Source organism: Lolium rigidum, chromosome 7, assembly GCF_022539505.1.
Source record: "Lolium rigidum isolate FL_2022 chromosome 7, APGP_CSIRO_Lrig_0.1, whole genome shotgun sequence".
Classification (NCBI taxonomy): domain Eukaryota; kingdom Viridiplantae; phylum Streptophyta; class Magnoliopsida; order Poales; family Poaceae; genus Lolium; species Lolium rigidum.
In genome coordinates, this window is record NC_061514.1 from 104,359,046 (window position 1) to 104,378,402 (window position 19,357).

The following is a 19,357-nucleotide window of genomic DNA, read 5'->3' on the forward strand; positions in this document are numbered from 1 at the left end:
GCCGCCGCTCGGCCCACGATGGCCTCGACGCTGCGTCTTCGTGTGGCACCTATGGAAGCATAGGAACGACGTTGTCTTCAACGGGCAGTCACCGTCCCTCCGTCCTGTCCTCAAAATATGTAGGGATGACGCCGTGCTCTGGCGTGCACGGCTGCCGCTCGCATGCCGAGATGACGTTGATCTCTGGCTCACGTTCTTCCTCCCCGAGCGGCCGTAATTTTCCCCGTGTTTTCTTGTTTGAGCTCTCCCCAATGGCGTTGGGAGATGTCTCCCCCTCCCTCAGTGTACTGCTGCTTACTACGGGGCCTTCGCTCGATCTGTTGATGATCTGAAGGAATACAAAAATGATTCAGGTGGGAGCTTCTGCTCCTCCCGGTGAACCCTCAAAAAAAAAAGCTCTGAACATATAACGACGTGGGCTGACCAAGACAAAAAATGACAGACATACAAAGACAAGTATACAGATCTAGAAACAAGATAGATGCATGTAAAGTTTTGCAAACGTAGCAGATAACGCAATATTATCTCTTGGAATGCTTCTTTTATGGAACACGAACAGCCAAGCTTAACAGAGATATGGAAAAGAAAAGGAAACCCTTCAAGTGTTACATGCGTACTTAACTTAGTTAGACTTTAGACCAAGGCACCAAGTTATAGTTCGGTGCTCACAGTTACAGTAGATGAGTACATCAGTACATCGAGAAGGAAATAAGTCATGGCAGGAGATGAGATTTCCTGCATACGTAGAATTATGTGTAAAGAAATTACAGAAAAAAACGGCTCCTTTTGAGATGATTGCGAAATTTCAGAGAAACTGTTCATGGTGAAGCAGATTATATATGTATAATCTCATCTCCTGAAAATACTCACTGGAGAGTTCAATTTTAGCAAAATTCCACTCTTTAGTCTATGCATTATGTATAGAGAAACGTGAGGACAAAAATAGTAGGATTTTGATTCAGATGCTGAGAAAGATGTCTGAGACCTAAGGAAATACCGGGCACCTTAGAAATAGACAATAGCATGGCTTCTACCGAAGTAACAAATGTTGAAACATACGAGAAATGTAACATGATTGTCCCTCGATTTCACACTGCACCGACCTTAACACAGTGGCCTACCCTACTTCTTTTTGGATATGACATGAAGGGGGAGTGTAAAGGATGAATCTAACCAATTAGCTGAAAACAATCGGCACACGACAGCGGACTACTAGTACATGCTTCTACATTACTTTGCAAAGTTGACTAATCCATGCCATGGGCAATCAATAAACCCATGCAAATGTGACATTTCAAGGCAAATCATGATCAACTGATTGCTCAGCCATGCGTGGATTGTGCTGGTACACATACTTCTTTGCCCAGTATAAGTAGTTCAAGAAGCCAAGCAACCCGACGACTGCCACAACCCAGTAGAATAGGTCAAGATGGCTGTTGTTCAAGCTTGTACCCTCGAGCCATCCACCCTGGTGACCATGCCTTGTCACCCTGTTCACAATATCCACCAGGAATGTAGCCATCAGTGACGCAAGCCCTATCTCACACCAGAATAATGCCGTGGCAATTGACTTCATGCCCCGTGGCGCCTCACTATTAAAGAACTCGAGGAGTCCGGTGAATGATGTCACGTCTGACACACCAAGCAGGAAGAACTGAGGTGTAAGCCAGAACAGGGACATCTGCACTACAGCATCCTTTCTTTTCTTCTCAACAACTGCAGCGATGACCGAGGCAAGTATCATGGAGGCAAAGCCTATAGCTATGCGCTGCAGATGAGTGATGCCACCAACGTAGCCTGTGCGTTTACGCAAGAATGGCACAATGAACCGATCATAGACGGGAAGCATTATCATCTGGAATGTGGTGGGGATGATAAAGAGAGTCGCAGGGGAAACATTGACCTTGCCCAGCCTTGTGTCGGTCATGCCACCTTGCTGCACAGTGAATATGAAGACGATAGTGTTCGACACATATGCTATCATGGAGCTGAAGAAGATCGGAAGCACGCATAGCACAATCTTAGTCTCCTCCACCTTCGTTGCAGTGCAAACTGCCCAATCTCCATCCTTACCACGGTCAATGCAGGCTTTGTCAAGGAATCTGTCAAGAAGGATGAAAGAGTCTGTAAGGAAATACAGCTAAACACTCTCTAGTCTCTTTTCTCTGTCACAAGTAGCCTGCTCAGAAAATGGCAATATTTCCGCTAATCTTACTTCAGACTTTTTGTTTGAGAGAGTACTTCAACAGACTGTGTCCTAGTCCCATTCTCAGTAATGCTTTCATGTGCTTCTTCCAGCTTCTCAGGAAGTTCAAGATTCCTGTTCTTGAATGCAACCACAAGAACCTGGGAAGGGAAGATTGTATTTAAGTATTAGAACAAATTTGTTGAGAATCAGTATGGATCTTATGTCTGAAGTTTTAAGGCAAGAAAGAGCACAAAACCTGCAGTATTCGAGTTAGAGGGCTTCCTTCTGGCACTTGGTTGCGGTAGAAAGGCAGACCAGCAGCAACAATGAGCAATCCAAACAGAATTAGGATAGCACACACCCCAAGTCCGATGTCCCACCCCTTGTAGTTCTCAAGCCACACTATGAATATTAACCCTATAAAACCTCCAAGGGAGATCCCGAAGGTATACCAGTTAAAGAAGCTGGACTTCTGGCGGGACTCGATAGGATCTCTATGGTCAAATTGGTCTGCTCCGAGGGATGGCATGCATGAACGCACAAAACCATCACCAAATGCATTGATGTACAACGATGCGTACAGCAAGGTAGCATTCCATCCATGGACCTCTTTGCAGCTGCTTAGTTCTGCTTCAACGTTGCAAGGTGCAGGATGAAGTGAGGGTAAGTGTGCTTGTAACGCGAGCAATCCATAGCCCTGCACAGATTAATGTGTGTTTATAAATAATACTTGCCTAGAAATTCAGCTGGTGTATATTTAACTAACAACTACATTTGCTTTAAAACTTAAACTTCTTTTCAAATCAGGGACAATATTTTAAAGGTATTGTAGAGGCTGACAAGGAAATTGTGTAGCATCATACATTCCAAACCAACTACAGTTTCCTAGAGGAAAACATTGTGAAGGATGTTAATTTAAGTCTTAATGGGACAAGGCAAAGAAAGAGCGTCAATATTAGCCTTTTCTATGCCAGTCATGTTCTTCTTTCATATCCAGATTAAGTGGATTTATGGTCAAGGGATATGCAAGAGTAGGTTCCCATCCTTGTCATGTACTGAGCTGTACTAAGACATGACAAGTTATAAGTCAAAGTTAGAAGCACACCGTTGTTGAACTATTTTTTTTTTTAGAACCACGCAGGAGAACTGCATGTAATATATTAAGAAAGGAAGAGGGCCAAAGATGTCCAAAATACAGATGGCCAAATCAGGAATTATTTCTTTCTTTGTTTGCAAATAAATTAGTACCGCTTTCCTAGATAGGTATGTTTGAAGTCCATCTTCAACTAACCATGCTCCTCAAAATCATGTAAACCCACAATTGTTTAATATGTATCACAACTGAATTCCAGCTTTGGACTTCCGAGACACAAACTTTCAGCCATTCTGTTTGGTGAAATCACACCAGAATTAAGAAAACACAATAAGATTAAAAAAAAACACAAAAACCAGCAGGGATTTTTCATATTCCCGGTTATTTTGGCAGTAGCCTTAGTATACTAAGTTTATTATTCACCTCTTCATTTTATAGAGCTATGTATGTCTCAAACATAATTATTGAAGCTGCAAAAGTGTCATCGCTATAGCCTTCCTCTACTGCAAGTGTCCCGGTAAACAGCATGAATGTATGCAGATAACAAAAGAATGGTTTCCTTGTATCATAATAGGAATCCTATAGATAGTTAAACAAGCAGGCGGATTACCAGAAACATCAATGGACCAAAGAGGAGTATGGTTGTCGAGCGCATGATGTAAGAGTCCGAGAGGAAAGCTCCTATTAATGCAAACCCGCACGTGGTGCCAACAAGATTAGTGACAGTAGTTGCAGAATCTGAGACCCCCATATGCATTGTTCCATGAAAATAAGTGACCAGATTCAACATGTTTGGGACAATAACCGTGTTCATTAACACAGTCACAACTGTAAGGAGAAACAAGGTACCAAAATGCTTTAGTATTCAGAACTTAGAGTGGAAGCTTGAAAAAAGAAGGAACTGAGATATTGCATGCCTGGCCATATGCATCTGCAAAGCAGGGATCGATATATGTGGACTTACCATACATAAACCATGCTGCTCTGACTCCTCCATGCACCTCTTTGTTGATGGAACTTCCCCTCCAGGCTACAAAGCTCCCAGCTGTCATGGTGCTTCTTCTTCCTCTTGAATAAGGTCTCCCAGTTTCGTCCCAAAATGATGAGGGCTATAAATAAGCAGGTGGATAGTCCATATTCAAGAGAGTGATGCCACCAACTTGATCAATCAAATACTGTTGCTTACCTTATTTTATTGCAAGCACCAGTAGTACCAGCCAAAGTTGCTACTACCTCCGAATGGCTGAATTTTGGACATCAAAGAAAAAGAAACATGGACAAGTACTATCAACGAGTGCAGAAAGTCTGCAAGCACGAACAAAATGGCGGGTATTGCTATCAGCTTGCATCATTCTGAGAGTGAAACTTTGCAAGTTAGCTCTTAATTCATTAATTGTTCTGAACAAAAGTCTTCTGATAAGATACTTAAGTTATGAACAAAAAATGCTCAGGTCTGAAAGCACTTAACTACTTATATTGGTTTGTAGGAAGAAACAATTACACTAATTGTTAATTATGAACTAACACTACTGTCAGATAGCTAGAAAGGCACAAGCGGAAATATGAAAATATGGTTCCAAAGTCATACATAATTGAGAAGCCATATAACTGCAATCAGTATACGTGACTGAAGGCTAACACTTCTGTGGTTCTTATCCATATGTATCTTGCTAATCTGCAGTATATACTGCAAAGACCTCTGCCATTTTCACAATCAGATCAGTCATCAGTTTGGAGGGTCTAGGTATGCAGGTGCCATGTTCCTACCCTACTTGCCCAATATAAGTGGTTCAAGTAGTTAGGCTTTATGTGCATTAAGTATCCAACAGAAGAGACAGAAGTAGGTTCCACTCGTTCCCTTAATAAATCACTCAGACAGTCATGGACGATATCACAACTTCGGTGAGACCACGCAACGAAAATAGAGCTCCTAGATTCCCACCAAAATTTGAAGAACCCATACAATCTACAAGATTTTCTTGGATGCATGATATTCAAAAGACATTCACTAATGTTAAAGTAGAAAAAAGATTAGAGGCATACATAATGAGATATACAAGTCCACAACCACAAGTACCATCAAGAAGATAATGCTAATCACTGTTAGAGAGACATTTTGCAACTTAGGTCCTATTCGTTGACTATGTCAAGCACAAGTATTTTTTTTAAAGCTAACTTCCTCTTGTGAAAAGCAGAAGGTGATGTCTGAAAGCAACATGCCAACTAAGTATAAAAATTATCGACCAGTGCTAAACACATTGGTCCATAGGATGAAAAGTATATTCCCTCTATTTGGACATGCAAGGCATAATTTGACTGTCCAAGATTGAACTTTGCCCGTAATTTTCGTGTACTGTATTTTGTAAGTAGTTACCAGTCATAAGAAAGTGATTCTGAATATGAATCCAATGGTATCAATATTTGTGTAACACAGCCCACATATTAACTTTTGGTCACAGCTTGAACTTGGGGAGTCAAATGCACTGCTGAACTACAACTTCCCACCAGATCTGCGCTGTAGCCAGTGGGGTTACTGTGTTGCGCCGGTTGCCAGTTGAAGCTGCGCTCAATGAGCAGTGGAGCCGCCCCTGGGGAGGCGACTGGCTACAAGGTCATGGGGGGGAACCGTGCCCCTAGGTGACACACACATGCTGGGTGCTGTGTGCGCCTGCCTCAACTCCCAAGCCTGAAATGACGGCCAGTTTTCGAAACAAAATGGATGATCCAAGTTTAACCGATAGAACAAGCTAATAAGGAAATAAATTGCCAGAGTAAAGCAAAGCTTCTGTGGAAGATATATGACTAATAAGTACTGAGGGTGAACGACTTCCACTTCTTACAAGAGTAACCAATGCTGAAACATGACCGGCGTGACAACTTGATTGTTTAGACATGTGACAAATTTGCACCTTGGATGTTAGTCTGCCAAGAACTATCCAGGCTAGACAGTGTTATGGCAAAATCAATTTCTTTTCGCGATTTTACAAATGGAGTATACAGGATTAACCCAACCAATAAGCACGTGAGAGCAGAACACTCGTACAGGCTTATACATTGTTTTGCAAACTGGACTATCCATGTCCTGGTGAATCAGACATCTTCCTCCTTTTTACTGAAATAAGAACAACAGATATGCATCATCTCAAAGTGGATCCTGATCGGCAGCCATCTCAACGATGTGTGGATTGTGCTGGTACATATACTTCTTAGCCCAGTACAGGTAGTTGAAGAAGCCAAGCAATCCGAGAACAGCCACAACCCAATAGAACAGGTCAAGATGGCTGCTGTTCAAGGTTGTACCCTCGAGCCAGCCTCCCTGGTGCCCGTGCCTTGTGGCGCTGTTTACAATTTCCACTAGCAATGTGGCCATCAATGATGCGAGCCCCAGCTCACACCAGAACAATGCAGTGGCAATAGACTTCATGCCTCGTGGCGCCTCACTGTTGAAGAACTCAAGGAGCCCGGTGAATGACGTCACATCTGCCACGCCAAGCAGGAAGAACTGAGGTGCAAGCCAGAACAGGGACATCTGCACCACAGCTTCCTTTCTCTTCTTCTCAACAATCGCTGCGATGACTGACGCAAGTAACATGGAGGCGAAGCCTATGCCGATGCGCTGCAAATGAGTGACTCCGCCAACATAGCCGGTGCGTCTACGCAAGAATGGCACAATGAACTGGTCATAGACAGCTAGCATTATCAATTGGAATGTGGTGGGGATGATAAAGAGTGTCGCAGGAGAAACATGAATCTTGCCAAGCCTGGTGTTCGTCATGCCACCTTGCTGGACAGTGAATGTAAAGAGGATAACGTTTGATATATAACTGATCATGGAGCTGATGAAGAGAGGAAGCACACGCAGCACAATCTTCGTATCCTCCACCTTCGCCACACTACAAACTGACCAGTCTCCATTTTTGCCACGGTTGATGCAAGCTTTATTGAGGAATCTGGCAAGATGCATGAAAGAGTTATAATAGTGAACACTATTAAAACTCTATAGAGTCTACTCTACTCGGGAGTCGGGAATGGTGTTTTGGAACATGGGAGCATATGCTCCCTCTATTTTGAAATACATCTTACACACATTTTGAAATTTCAAAAAATTGAAACGAAAAATTCGCACGCTACGCGCTCACAAAGTCATTTAATGAAAAATCGACTTGTCATGTGACGTGTGTAAACATGACAAAAATTAGTGCTAAAAATAATGCGTTTCACAAGATAAATTTTCTATTTTTTACATAGACCACAAAAACTATTGGTTTTTCATGAAACTTGACGAATGCACATATATTATGGAGATGTACATGCAATTTTTTTTTTACACTTAGAAATATGATTTTTTTGGTAGAGGGAGAATATGCATCCGGGAGCCGAATTGAATTTCTGCTACTCTCTATGCCAACTTGATAAGTAGTCGACAAAGAAGTCAGAAAAATGGTAGTATGTCACTGAATCTTACTTCAGAGTATCTGTTTGAGAGAGTGCGTCAACAGAACATGTCCTTGTCCCAGTACAGCTTTTCTGTTCTTCTTCCAGTTTCTCGGGAAGTTCCAGCTTCCTGTTCCTAAATGCAACCACAAGAACCTGGGAGAAGCAAGATTGTAGTTAACTTATGTTTCTAACAAATTTGCTGAGAAATGGGACGTTATCTTATGTTTTAAGCCAGGAAGAATGTAGCACAACCTGCAGTATTCGAGTTAGAGGACTTCCTTCTGGTAGTTGGTTACGGTAGAAAGGGAGACCAGCAGCAACTACGAGCAATCCAAGCAAAATTAAGATGGCACACACCCCGAGTCCAATATCCCACCCTTTGTAGTTCTCGAGCCACACTATGAAAATCAGCCCTACAAAACCTCCAGAGGAGATTCCGAAGGTATACCAGTTAAAGAAGCTGGACCGTTGGCGGGACTCAGAGGGATCTTCATGGTCAAATTGGTCGGCTCCGAGGGAGGGCAAGCAAACACGGATAAAACCATCACCAAATGCACTCATATACAAGGCTGTATACAATAATGTAGCATTCCATCCATGGACCTCTTTGCAGTTGTTTAGCTCTGTTTCAATGTTGCAAGGTGGTGGATGGAGTGAGGGAAGGTAGGCTTGCAGTGCGAGTAATCCATATCCCTGTTTAAATGCATGCTCAATTATAATATAAGAGCATTGCATATATAATTTTCTATGGTGCATAAAACAGCTGTCAGCCAGTGTACATTTGATTAAGAACTTAGTGTTACAATCTAAACCTGTTTTAAATCAAGCTGAGATAACTATAGTATAACTATTTACATGTAAACATTGTAAGGGGTGTTCACATAAGGCTTTAATAGGATATAATAAAGAAGATGTCAATACTACCAGTTTACACCAAAGGTATCCCTACATATCCACATAAGTTTATATTATGGTCAATGGTATGTCGGAGTAAGTATTCTTTGTCAGACAAGTTATAAGGCAGTTCTCTAGAACTGGGTCACTCAATTAGCTAGTGGCCTGTGTGTTCGCTCAGCCCACCTGGGTTTGAGGCCTTGCCTCCCCGTGTTCAGTCTCATGGTTCTTCTCAATAAAAATTGGCCGAGTTTTTAAATTATATTAGAGGCGCATCCCTGTTTTAGTTCAGTATATTTAAATATTCTCTATTACCTCATCCCTATAATTTTGTACAGCCATACATTTAGCAATGAAAAAGTATTTCAGCTAAGCAAAATAGTAAATGACATAAAACCACCACGTTGGAGGCAATTGTAGCCGATTGGGGATGATGAAAGGAACGGGGTATAGAAGATAGAGCTGACAGGTGGGACCCATATCCAGCTCAGCATGCTTCCACACGGCTGCCAAGTGCCAAACCAGTGCTGACAGACGGGTTCCATAATCGGAAAAGCTTTATCAGATGGCTATCAGTGCTATTTCAAAGTCATGCCTACGAACTTGATGTGGTGGTTTAATGGTTTCATGTAATTTACTCTAGGTAAGCAAGTAACATATCTCCTCAATGTTAGTGAGACCACATAAAAGCTGGGAGAATTACAATTAAAGAAACTCTAAATTACGAGAAATTTGCAGAAGGTGTGTAACCATTTTTAGCACCGATCTGAGGGTAGTGAGATAGTATATTCACTTTTTCAACTGACGTAGCTGCTTATGTTTAAATAATTGATAAATCCGCAAAATTATTATTGACATTAGAAAAAGCAAGAGAAGAAGATTCACATTACCAGAAACATAAATGGACCAAAAAGGAGCATTGTTCTAGAGCGAGTAATGTAGGAGTCAGAGAGGAAAGCTCCTATCAGTGCAAACCCGGATGTGGCACCAAAAACATTAGTGGTTGTAGTTGCAGAGCCCGAGACCCCCATATGCATTGTTCCATGGAGATAACTAACCAAATTCAGCAGGTTTGGGATAATAGCCATGTTGGATACCACAGTTAGAACTGCAAGGGGGGTGCGTACAAAAATGGTTCAATGTTTGGACTCACAACAGAAGCTTGAAAAATAGGAACAGTGAGATATTGCATGCCCACATATACGGAAAAATGTTGACAAAGCAGGATTCGGCTATGGTGACTTACCATACAAAAACCATGCTGCTCTGACTCCACCATGCACCTCTTTATTGATGGTGTTTCCCCTCCAATCCACAAAGCCTCCAGGTGCCATTGTGCTTCTTATTCCTCCTGATCACTGCCTGGCTGCCTGCCTGTAGCATCCCTGGCAAATAAGAGGGTATATATCAGCAGTTGATATTCATATTCAAAGGAGTGACAACATCGACAGAATTAATCAAAGATTCTTGCCTTCTTAATGACACTGTTACCAATTATGTACATTAATTTGACTTCCATTGTATCAATTATACACACTATAATTTGACTTCCATTGTCAGTATTCCTACTGACTCAAATTTGTTAAAGTAGAATAAAAGATTAGGTACATGTAAACTGAGGCTAATGAAGTCTACAAGTAGCAGCAACTTACAGATATTGCTATCAGTGTGTCATCATCCTGAGAGCGACATTTTGTAAGTTAGCTCCTAATTCAATGATTATTCATACTTCCTTCAAAGTAGTGCACCTTAACTTATGAACTGCTAGACCTGCGTCTGAAAGCAACATGATAACTATTTATGTAAAAAATCTCAGAAATGGAGCTAAAAGATTTATCGATCAGAGCTCAATAATCGAGCCATAAATCGGAAACCATACTCCCTCTGTTTGGAAATGCAGGGAGTAATTTGACTGTCCAAGCTTGAACTTGAGTGCAATTTTTTTGTACGCTATTTTGTTGGTAGATGCAAAATCAATGTCATACCAAGTGATTTTGTCCACGACTCCAGTGGTATCAATTTTCTGTTTATATTATTGTTTTGATTGCTGGTCAAAGATTGAACTTGGACAGTCAAACTAAGCTGAACATTTCCAAACGTAGAGTCTTTCTTTTGTGAGCTAACGTAATTAACAGATTTTTGATTTACAAGGCACATTAAGGTAACATGAAAATAAACTAAAATATCACCATTGGCCATACCACTATACCAGAGAGAGAAGTCAAACTGTAACCCATATTATTTGCTGGTTAGCTACTGATAAATCCTCTTCCAAACTGCTAAGGAAGAATGGCATATCTCTTTCCAGCACACACACACAGGGGAGAAATGAGCTTTGTGGTATATTTACCTTTCCGATATCGTTTTCACTCCTATCTAAGTATCCAGCTCCATTGTCAGGTTATGGTGTATTGCCGATGTTCTGATTCCAGTGGATCAATACTTACAGACCACGGTGTTTCACGCCTACTACAAGAATGTGTTTGCTTGTGACATGTGAGAGTTTAAGGCTAAGAATAAAGTCTTACAGTATTTGCACTGTTATCCATTTTTCTCTAATTGCACATACCGCAACCACCTCTCATGAGCCTTGCCAATCATCTATTTGGAGGGACCAAACATGTAGCTGCTCTGCTAACTCCATATTATACTTCCAAATGACAATGGAAGTAATTGAACTACAAAGGTTCCGTGTGCAGAAAGTATCCAAGAGAAGAGAAAGAAGTGTGTTCCCTTTGCTCACAAGTCCTCAACATAACCTCATAATGATTTGTACTTAGATACCACATACGAGATAAAAAGTTCCCAGTAACAATCACCTATCTAATTATCGGCAAAACTTGCTCTAATAATCCACCAAATTTCAGGCCTAAAGTGCGCTCAGTGAGCACATGTGTGGAAACAAAGTAGTATCAAAGGAACGAGCGCGGGGATTGAGAAATACCGTACTCCGTAATATATATGGATATGATCATATGAACCTGCACACAACCAACGAAATATCATCCAAAGCTCCAAGCGGTTGCCTGGAGCTCAAAGGATGACTACGGTGCTTGCTAAATTTGGCACCGATGCATGTCTAGTACTCTAGTGTGAAGAATCGCTATTGGAGAGTACCTTCTGCATTCTCCCGGTGCTTGGGTGTATCTCCACCTCAATCTGGGATCCTAGGGGGGAATGCAGGAGCCTCGGAGGCGGGGTGATTGGCCGAGGCTGGCGCTGAGTGTGTTCCACCTAGTCCCTTCATCGCCTCTGCGGCAGCCAACGGCGGCTGCCCCTCCTGGAGCCGCTGCCGCGGCTGTCCGCAATCCTTCGTGCTGAGACACAGCTTCTGTCCGTGCCCTACCAACCGTGAAAAGGGGAATAGGAGGAGCGGAAGAAGAAGATACTGACAGGTGAGACCCACCTGCAAGTGCGATGGGATCTCAAGACTCAAGAGTGACTGATTAATTGGTCCCATATGGCATAATGAACTGGACTTCCCACCGGCGCCGCCGCCGCCGCCGCCGTCACGGCGTCACCAACCCTCTCACGCGCTCTGGCCACCACCTCTCTTACTGCTTCAGGTGCAGGTAGCGGCGGCGGAGGCGCGTGTGGTGATCCTCCCCGCATTGTCTTCGCCGGAGACTCGCCGCGGTAAGTTTTCCAGCTCCACATCTGAACTCGCCGCAGTCTCGTGACTAGTTTGGAGTGCCGCGGCGCTGAGGTCTCCGGTGGGAGGCTGCAAATATATGATTCACCAATCTCTCGATTACTTGGCGAGATGACACATTTTCGCCTTTAAGGGCTGCAGACCTGCATCTAGACTCTAAAGCGAACATCTTTGAGTGTGACACAACCAATTCTTCTTCATGAATAATTTAAGATTTTCTCTGTTACAATCTGTATATATAGCATAGACAGACCAACTAAAGCTAATTCATCAAAGATCTTTGTTCTCTACGGCCTATATTTAGTTTCCAGAGATGTCAGCACTGCTCTGTGTAAACTAATTCGCTGAGATAATGCAATGATTAATAGGATCTTGTCTAATCTCATGAACACGCCCTGATCTAATGTGGAAACTAAGGGCAGTAGAAAGAAACTCCGCTGGGTGATGCCATCTCAGTAGGTGAAGTAGAGTCTGAACAAAACGGTTCCTTGGCCGTTCCCTTCCCTTCGTCTACAGAGGAGAGGGGCGATTTTCTGAAACCCACCCGGTCAACCCACCTCGCCGCCGCGGATCCGGCCGTTTCCTCCCCTCCGTCGGCTGCTCCGGCAGCGGGAGGGTGGGGGAACGCCGGATCTCGGTGTGTATATAGTGTAGGGCTTGCTAGGTCTTCAGCCGGCGGCGTTGGGGGGGCGGCGGCGCTGCTGGTGGTGTGTTGTGCTGGTGGAGATCTTCCCCTTCGACGACGGCGCTCCGGTGGAGCTCCGAAGTGGATCTGCTGCCTGTGTCGCGCTCGCAGCTCTGGGCAGCTGCCGTGGGCGACTTCCCCGCGCCGGAGTTCGAGGACGACGACTTCGGCTTGTCAAGATCTGGATCCAGCTCGTGTTGAAGCAAGCGTGCGTTGTGGCCGGTGGAGGAGGATGGAGGCTCCCCGGAGTTCGAGTTCCGACGACTTCCCGTCCGCCTGGGGACATCTGCTGTTCCAAGGATTGTGTGGCGATGCGGCGGCGGCGCGCCGTCGGTGCGTTCTGTTCCTCGTCGGTGGCTTCGCTTTACAGAAGAAGGACTTGGTTGTAATTTTGTGTTTCGTGGAGGTCGTTTCTGTAATTGTCTTGCTTTAATGATATGGCTGTTTCCTCGCAAAAAAAAAAAAAAAGAAGTAGAGTCTGAACGAGATGAAGCAGTGTAGTCGATCAGGCCGATCGATAGCTGTTCTTCACGCAGTGGATCCGCTTCGGTTTTGTAGTGAATTTCGCAAGGCAGTTCTTCCCTAACTGATAGAGTGATCTTTAGGTTCTACGTCTACCCCTTATAAATATTGCGCTGCCTTTGACTGTGGGACCAGCCGTTATTAGCGAAATTTGTCATCCAATCATGGTCACTTAACTAAGATATATCCTTAAGACTACTCAGACTGCTCATAGTGGGAGTAACTTAGGTAGTAACATCACACATTTCAAGGTGTTTTAGTGACATGGCATAGCAATAAATGAAGAAAGAGAGGGAGGTGGTAACTAGCTATGTTACCATAACATCACACACCCCAAGATAAAATGAGTCTACAAACTAATAAATGAGACTTTGCATGATACCATCTCTAAGTTACTTTCCACTATGAAGGTAGTAACATGAACTAGTAACTTATGCATGACACCACCTTATGTTACTCCCCACTATGAGCAGCCTCATAGTGGGAGTAACTTCACTAGTAACTAAGTGTCCAACTCACTAAATTTGCTTATGTGGCAGTGAGTTAATGAGGAGAGAGAGGAGGATAGAGTAACATAGCTAGCTGTAACATCACATTTTCCAAGATACAATGAGTCTACAAGCTAATTAATGAAGACATCTATGATACTACTTTGATGTTACTAAAACCACTATGAAGGTAGTAACATAGAGTAGTAATGGACCAACTTTTACTTAATGGGTTTCAATATTTTAACCGGCTGATTACTTAAAAATCTTACATTCTCCCACTTGTTGATAGCTAAGTGGAATTGAAAATCTCATTGAGACTAATTTTACTTCTGGAAGGAGCACATTCTGATTACCCTTGGGATCATGGACGTTGATTATGCACTTAGTGAAAAAAAAAACTCTCATCCCTCTGTCCTCTGATGACAAAAAACTTGCTGAGAAAACTGAAGTTTATGAGACCAATAAGGAGAAACGGGAGCATAATAACTCTTGGGTTTAAGGGAACAATCCCTAATATCCGAGTGCACTAGACTTTCCTAAATCAGTGGAGGAGCAATTCAAATCTCCACAAAAATTTTATGCCAACACATTGATCATGAGAATGCCCACCACTAAGTATGATGGTGGAAGCAGCATTAGAAAACATATCATGAACGATATGGCCGCAAAATTAAATAGCATGGAACATAGATATTTCGTAGAGCTTTTTGGTTCACTTCTTTATGACTTCCGCCACGGAAGGTATGGTCCATTTAAGATCAACTATAACTTTGGGGTAATTATATTGACGAGATCTTGAATTTCGATCTGGACAACCGGAGTTTGTTTCACTCACTAGATGCATATGATAATAATAAAACTAGGACCGTGAGTAAAAAAGCATGGTGGCATGCACCTACACATTCTTGGCCATAATTAAATAATAATCCATGCTGAGATGAGTATTATGCTGTAGATAATAGTGTTCCAGTAATGATTATAATGTGAATACATTACCTTGGTATGGTGCTTTGTCGAAACATGGACTGATGACCAGGTGCAAAGAAACAAAAAACGGGCCGGGGAGAGCCAACAGAGGTGATCAAAGCGTTAAAATGCTAAAATCACATTAAGTAAAAGCTGACTTATTAATTAATATGAGATTTAGCCACTTAGGATCCCGTATTAATTAATTGGCCAGCTTTTACTGAATGAGATTTTAGCATTTGAAATTTTTGATCACTTAAAAGTCTAACAAACTCTCCAAAAAGGAACTTAAAAATTAACACTCTATTGCTTGTTGGCATATCTCCTCGTGCAGAAAGCATAGTTGATCCAGGCTACCAGCTCAAAGGCTGCCTGAAGTTTGTTTCGACTTCCATCCAACCAACCTCTTCCGCTGTCCCTATGCCTTGCCACTCTGTTCGCTATCTAGCTTCTATTGCTTGATGGATACTATATGATTTCACTGTTACAATATGCATAGAATAGGTAGACTAACTAAAGCAAATTCATCCAAATTCTTTGGTCTCTATGAAGCATGAACTACACTATTACCTATGCGCTACTATGTTGCCTGTTGGCATATCTCCTCGCCCAGAAAGCATAGTTGATCAGTGCCACCAGCTCAAAGGCTGCCAGTAACAAGAAGAAACGATCGAGACGTGTCCTGTTGAAGTCCGCTCCGTCCAGCCATCCTCTTACGTTGTCCCCATGCCTTGTCACTCTGTTTATCAGTTGTATGAAGGCACATGCCAACCAGGCTGCTATTCCAGAAAGAATGGATTGTACTGCCGGTGCTATCAGCTCCATTTGTGGAGATGACTCACTCTTTATGAACTCAATCAGTCCACTGAAGGATGCTATATCCATGATGCTTAACAGGAAGAATTGTATCACCAGCCCGAACACGGACATCGGGACAGCTGCTCCTGTCGACGTTAGCCCATGTTGTTCTGCGGCTGTCAGTCTTCTTGTTTCAACTAATGTGGCAACACATGCTGCTGCTATCCCGCATGCAGAGCCAGCACCTATACGCTGCAGTGGTGTGATTCCATGTGTGTGGCCTGTGAATCTTTTTAGCAGTGGTATCAATATCCGCCTGTAGCATGGTCGCATAAGCATGTGAAATGCTGTTGGGATTGCGATGAGAGAGGCAGAGGAAATCTTTATCTCTCCTATCCTTCCGTCCATCGTGCTGCCTACTTGTATGGTTAGTGTCATTAGAAGCGTGAAAGGCAGGTAGATGAGCAAGCAGCTGATGAAGATTGGAAACATCAGGATGATGCCATTTGTTTCCTCTTCAACTTGAGTGGTGCTGTAGAATGAACACGGATTGTTATCTCTATCACATATACTCAAGAATATGTAAAAATCATAGTTCATATACTATCATGAATCGTGATATTGATATGTCTGACAAAAAGAATCATTGTTAATATTTCCATTTCCTATATGTAGTAGCAACTTGCTGGATGAAATAATAGGGAACTTACCGAATGATCCTGCTGTCTGATTTGTCTTGTCCATCAACACATTCTGCTGTGCTGGTTTCTTGCAGCTCAATATCATCTGCAATGGCAGCCTGCCTCTTCTTTGATGAAGTCATGACATCCTGGAGAGGTACCAACGATAACTTAAGCACAATTTTGTTTTCAGGTTTCTTATTTTATATTGATAGATATACCACATAAGCTTGTTTACATATTAAAATTTTGTTTAGTTTCATATCTGGAAAAGAAATATATTGATTCCTTCATTGCTTTAGGAATAATTATCTGTCTGTTGAACTTTGTAAGGATATGAAATTGTGATTTTCAGGATGAAGCATCGAATAACAGTCAGGGCAATTCACTGTGAAAAATGCATGCATCCCATGCACAGAAGTAACCTACTAGTCTAGACCTGTGTTCAGCCAAGCTCAGTTTGTTAATTAACACGCTGGAGCCTTTATAATTGACATGCATAGAATTTCATTGAAAAATCTATGTGGCATGTGAACTTTTACCTGCAATATTCTAGTCACATGACATCCATTAGGTCTGACTGTTCTGTAGAAAGGCAGTCCACACGCTGCCACAAACAGCCCTACCAGTACAATAAGTGCAGATATCATAAAGCCAGTGGCCCAGCCCAAATTGTTTTCGATCCAGACTAAGAATACCAATCCGATGAGCGCTCCAAGGGAGTTTGCAAACTTTAGCCAACTCAAGAACCTACCCTTGAGCTGGCTTTTTTTCATATCATCATTGCTGTACTGATCTCCACCAAGGAGTGGTATGCAGGAGCGCATGCAGCCTTCCCCAATGGCAAATACTGATAAGCTCAGGTAGAGCAGTGTTAACTGCCAGCCTTCAGCTGGTTCACAGTTGTTTGGTTCTTTGTTTATCTCACAGTCCAGAGGATGTAGTGAAGGCAAGTGTGCCTGCAATGCTAGCAACATATAACCCTGCATTGTTTGAGAACAAAATGTTTAGGGTCCAAAATTTTGGCATCTACTTCCCAAATCTAAAAAGCGTAAATAGTTCATATCAGTTACTATTGTGTACTCCATATGGGAGCATCATCATACACTGATACACATGGCCTAAAATCCTAAATTTTCCAAGTTGTCAACAGATTGCTCAACCAAAGGGCCGTCACTCTCTTGAGTTTGATCAGTTGATGAAACAAAGGACTATCAAGCACTTGGTGCATGCTCTTTTGCTTATTGTTGGAATAGATTATTATTATTTGTTTTGCTAATATTACTTCTCTAGTCAGGTATAAAAAATATAACTTGGCAACCTAGAGAACATAAAAATATAGATGTATATGATATCAGCACCATGAGAGTGAAGAGCCTTGAAAACTTATAACTTCTATCACTAGGATTAATTAGCATGTGTATCAACCGGGAATTCAACGGGAGAGAAGAATTACCAGGACCACAGTTGGGCCGAACACAAATATAGCGGTGGTTCGTTGGATATATGCACTGGAGATAAAGTTCATCAGGGCAGCAAAGAATGACACGGCACCAACCAGGTAGGTGATCACGGCTGAAGAGGTCACAATATCCAGATGCAGTGTTCCATGGAAATAGGCCACAAGACTGAAGTTTGCGCTGCTAGGACAGCTTCGTAACATGACCAGAACTGCAAATGAACACAGAATTCACTTCCAACAATTAGATTGATTCTGCTTCAAGATGCACGTGACTCTATCATTCTAGGATCAGAAAGAAAGGAACAATCGTATGTATAAGGTTAGGCTAGGCCATGGAGATCCTTTTGTGAAGTTAGAATTATTTGTAAGCTCCAGCTGAGACCCATGCCAGCTTTTTAGTACCTCAATTCAGATATCTGTACCAAAGGCGTCAAGAACAGAAAATTCAATGGCCACCTACATTTGAAGTGCTAAGATTGTTAGATTATTTTTGCTCTTTGTAAGAGATACTTATGTGCATAAGCACCAGTGAAGCACTGGTGAATATAATGAGACACTAAATTAAGTTACAAACTTTGCCCCTTATTGTGTTATCTGGGAAGCAGGTTTACTCTATCTGTCTGGAACATAAGGACCTGATTGGTGGTGAAAGCCCTGTATTAACAACTCAAAATAGACCTTGCATTTCTGACAGAGGTGGCTAAGAAAATTTTCAGGCACCTGCAATCTGTTGTGTTGCAACTATAATGCAAGATTCACCCTCGCTGGTTAGGCAAATATTTAAGAAGACACATATATTGGCACAAAAATGCATAAATAAAGCACCAGATAAGTTGCTACATGGCCGTGAACACTCCATTTTATCTCGAACATATATAGCCATATTGTGGTGATAAAGACAAAAGAAAGAGAGGGTAAGACATCTAACAAGAAACATTAAAAAAACTCTAATACAAATACTAACAGTTGATGCTTAAGAACGTCTAACAAACACATTCATGTCTCAGGCAGTGATTTGTATATGGAATATGATCGAGCCAAATAAAGGGATCAAATGGAAAGGCATCCCAGTGCTCCACGAGGAAGCTAGCTTAGCTAGTTGCTCACCGTAGAGGAGTGTTGCCTTAATGCCACCGTGCTTGTTTCCATCCACAGCATTCCCTCTCCAATCTACATACCCAGCTTCAAGCTCCATAAGTAGTATGTGTATGCTCCTCAGATAGCCCAAGCAAACCAATCGGCTCCCTCTCTCTCATGCACGCAATGGCAAGGGCACAACACAACACAAACTCCTGGCCAGATCCTTTATTTATACACATGTGAAGTTACAAACTCATGGCCGGACAGTGTTTCTAGGAAGCACAAAACAAGGGAGAAGCTAGCACTCCGGAAGTCCAGCACTCATATGTGTGGCAATCTAGCTCTCTCACGTGGTGGCGTCTGCGCGCATAAATGTGTCTCCCGTTTCTCGAGGTGACGCCGCGTCTAG

General features: G+C 42.4%; 3 protein-coding genes across 4 annotated transcripts; all 3 read right to left on the minus strand.

Moving 5' to 3' along the window:
• Positions 1-956: 956 nt before the first annotated feature.
• LOC124675032 (protein NRT1/ PTR FAMILY 4.5-like) lies at positions 957-5,866 on the minus strand. Of its 2 annotated transcripts, XM_047211092.1 has the most exons (7): positions 4,870-5,866; positions 4,468-4,586; positions 4,246-4,390; positions 3,892-4,109; positions 2,445-2,885; positions 2,216-2,346; positions 957-2,102 (listed from the first exon to the last, which is right to left on the minus strand). In XM_047211092.1, exons 3-7 carry the CDS (start codon positions 4,331-4,333, stop codon positions 1,295-1,297), a joined length of 1,686 nt encoding a protein of 561 aa, XP_047067048.1. In that variant the 5' UTR covers positions 4,334-4,390; positions 4,468-4,586; positions 4,870-5,866; the 3' UTR covers positions 957-1,294. The 2 variants fall into 2 exon arrangements, with proteins under 2 accessions (XP_047067048.1, XP_047067049.1); XM_047211093.1 differs by lacking the exons at positions 4,468-4,586; positions 4,870-5,866 and having other exon boundaries at positions 4,246-4,424.
• Positions 5,867-6,152: 286 nt separating this feature from the next.
• Positions 6,153-11,860, minus strand: LOC124675033 (protein NRT1/ PTR FAMILY 4.5-like). Its single transcript, XM_047211094.1, has 7 exons — positions 11,730-11,860; positions 10,265-10,388; positions 9,859-9,997; positions 9,503-9,720; positions 7,971-8,411; positions 7,747-7,871; positions 6,153-7,231 (listed from the first exon to the last, which is right to left on the minus strand). The coding sequence occupies exons 3-7, from the start codon at positions 9,944-9,946 to the stop codon at positions 6,424-6,426; spliced, it is 1,680 nt and encodes a 559-aa protein (XP_047067050.1). The 5' UTR covers positions 9,947-9,997; positions 10,265-10,388; positions 11,730-11,860; the 3' UTR covers positions 6,153-6,423.
• Positions 11,861-15,498: 3,638 nt separating this feature from the next.
• Positions 15,499-19,063, minus strand: LOC124671789 (protein NRT1/ PTR FAMILY 4.5-like). Its single transcript, XM_047208119.1, has 5 exons — positions 18,976-19,063; positions 17,863-18,077; positions 16,949-17,389; positions 16,437-16,555; positions 15,499-16,258 (listed from the first exon to the last, which is right to left on the minus strand). Exons 1-5 carry the CDS (start codon positions 19,061-19,063, stop codon positions 15,499-15,501), a joined length of 1,623 nt encoding a protein of 540 aa, XP_047064075.1.
• Positions 19,064-19,357: the final 294 nt, after the last annotated feature.

Coding starts and splice junctions, on each gene's coding strand:
- LOC124675032 (XM_047211092.1), bottom strand. CDS start 4,333: ATGACAGCTGGGAGCTTTGTAGCCTGGAGGGGAAGTTCCATCAACAAA. Junction 4,110..4,245: donor AGCAGCATGGTTTATGTATG/GTAAGTCCACAT, acceptor TTCTCCTTACAG/TTGTGACTGTGTTAATGAAC. Junction 2,347..2,444: donor CTCTAACTCGAATACTGCAG/GTTTTGTGCTCT, acceptor TTCCCTTCCCAG/GTTCTTGTGGTTGCATTCAA.
- LOC124675033 (XM_047211094.1), bottom strand. CDS start 9,946: ATGGCACCTGGAGGCTTTGTGGATTGGAGGGGAAACACCATCAATAAA. Junction 7,872..7,970: donor CTCTAACTCGAATACTGCAG/GTTGTGCTACAT, acceptor TGCTTCTCCCAG/GTTCTTGTGGTTGCATTTAG. Junction 7,232..7,746: donor TCTCAAACAGATACTCTGAA/GTAAGATTCAGT, acceptor GCATCTTGCCAG/ATTCCTCAATAAAGCTTGCA.
- LOC124671789 (XM_047208119.1), bottom strand. CDS start 19,063: ATGGAGCTTGAAGCTGGGTATGTAGATTGGAGAGGGAATGCTGTGGAT. Junction 18,078..18,975: donor TAAGGCAACACTCCTCTACG/GTGAGCAACTAG, acceptor GTTCATTTGCAG/TTCTGGTCATGTTACGAAGC. Junction 17,390..17,862: donor TCGGCCCAACTGTGGTCCTG/GTAATTCTTCTC, acceptor CAAACAATGCAG/GGTTATATGTTGCTAGCATT.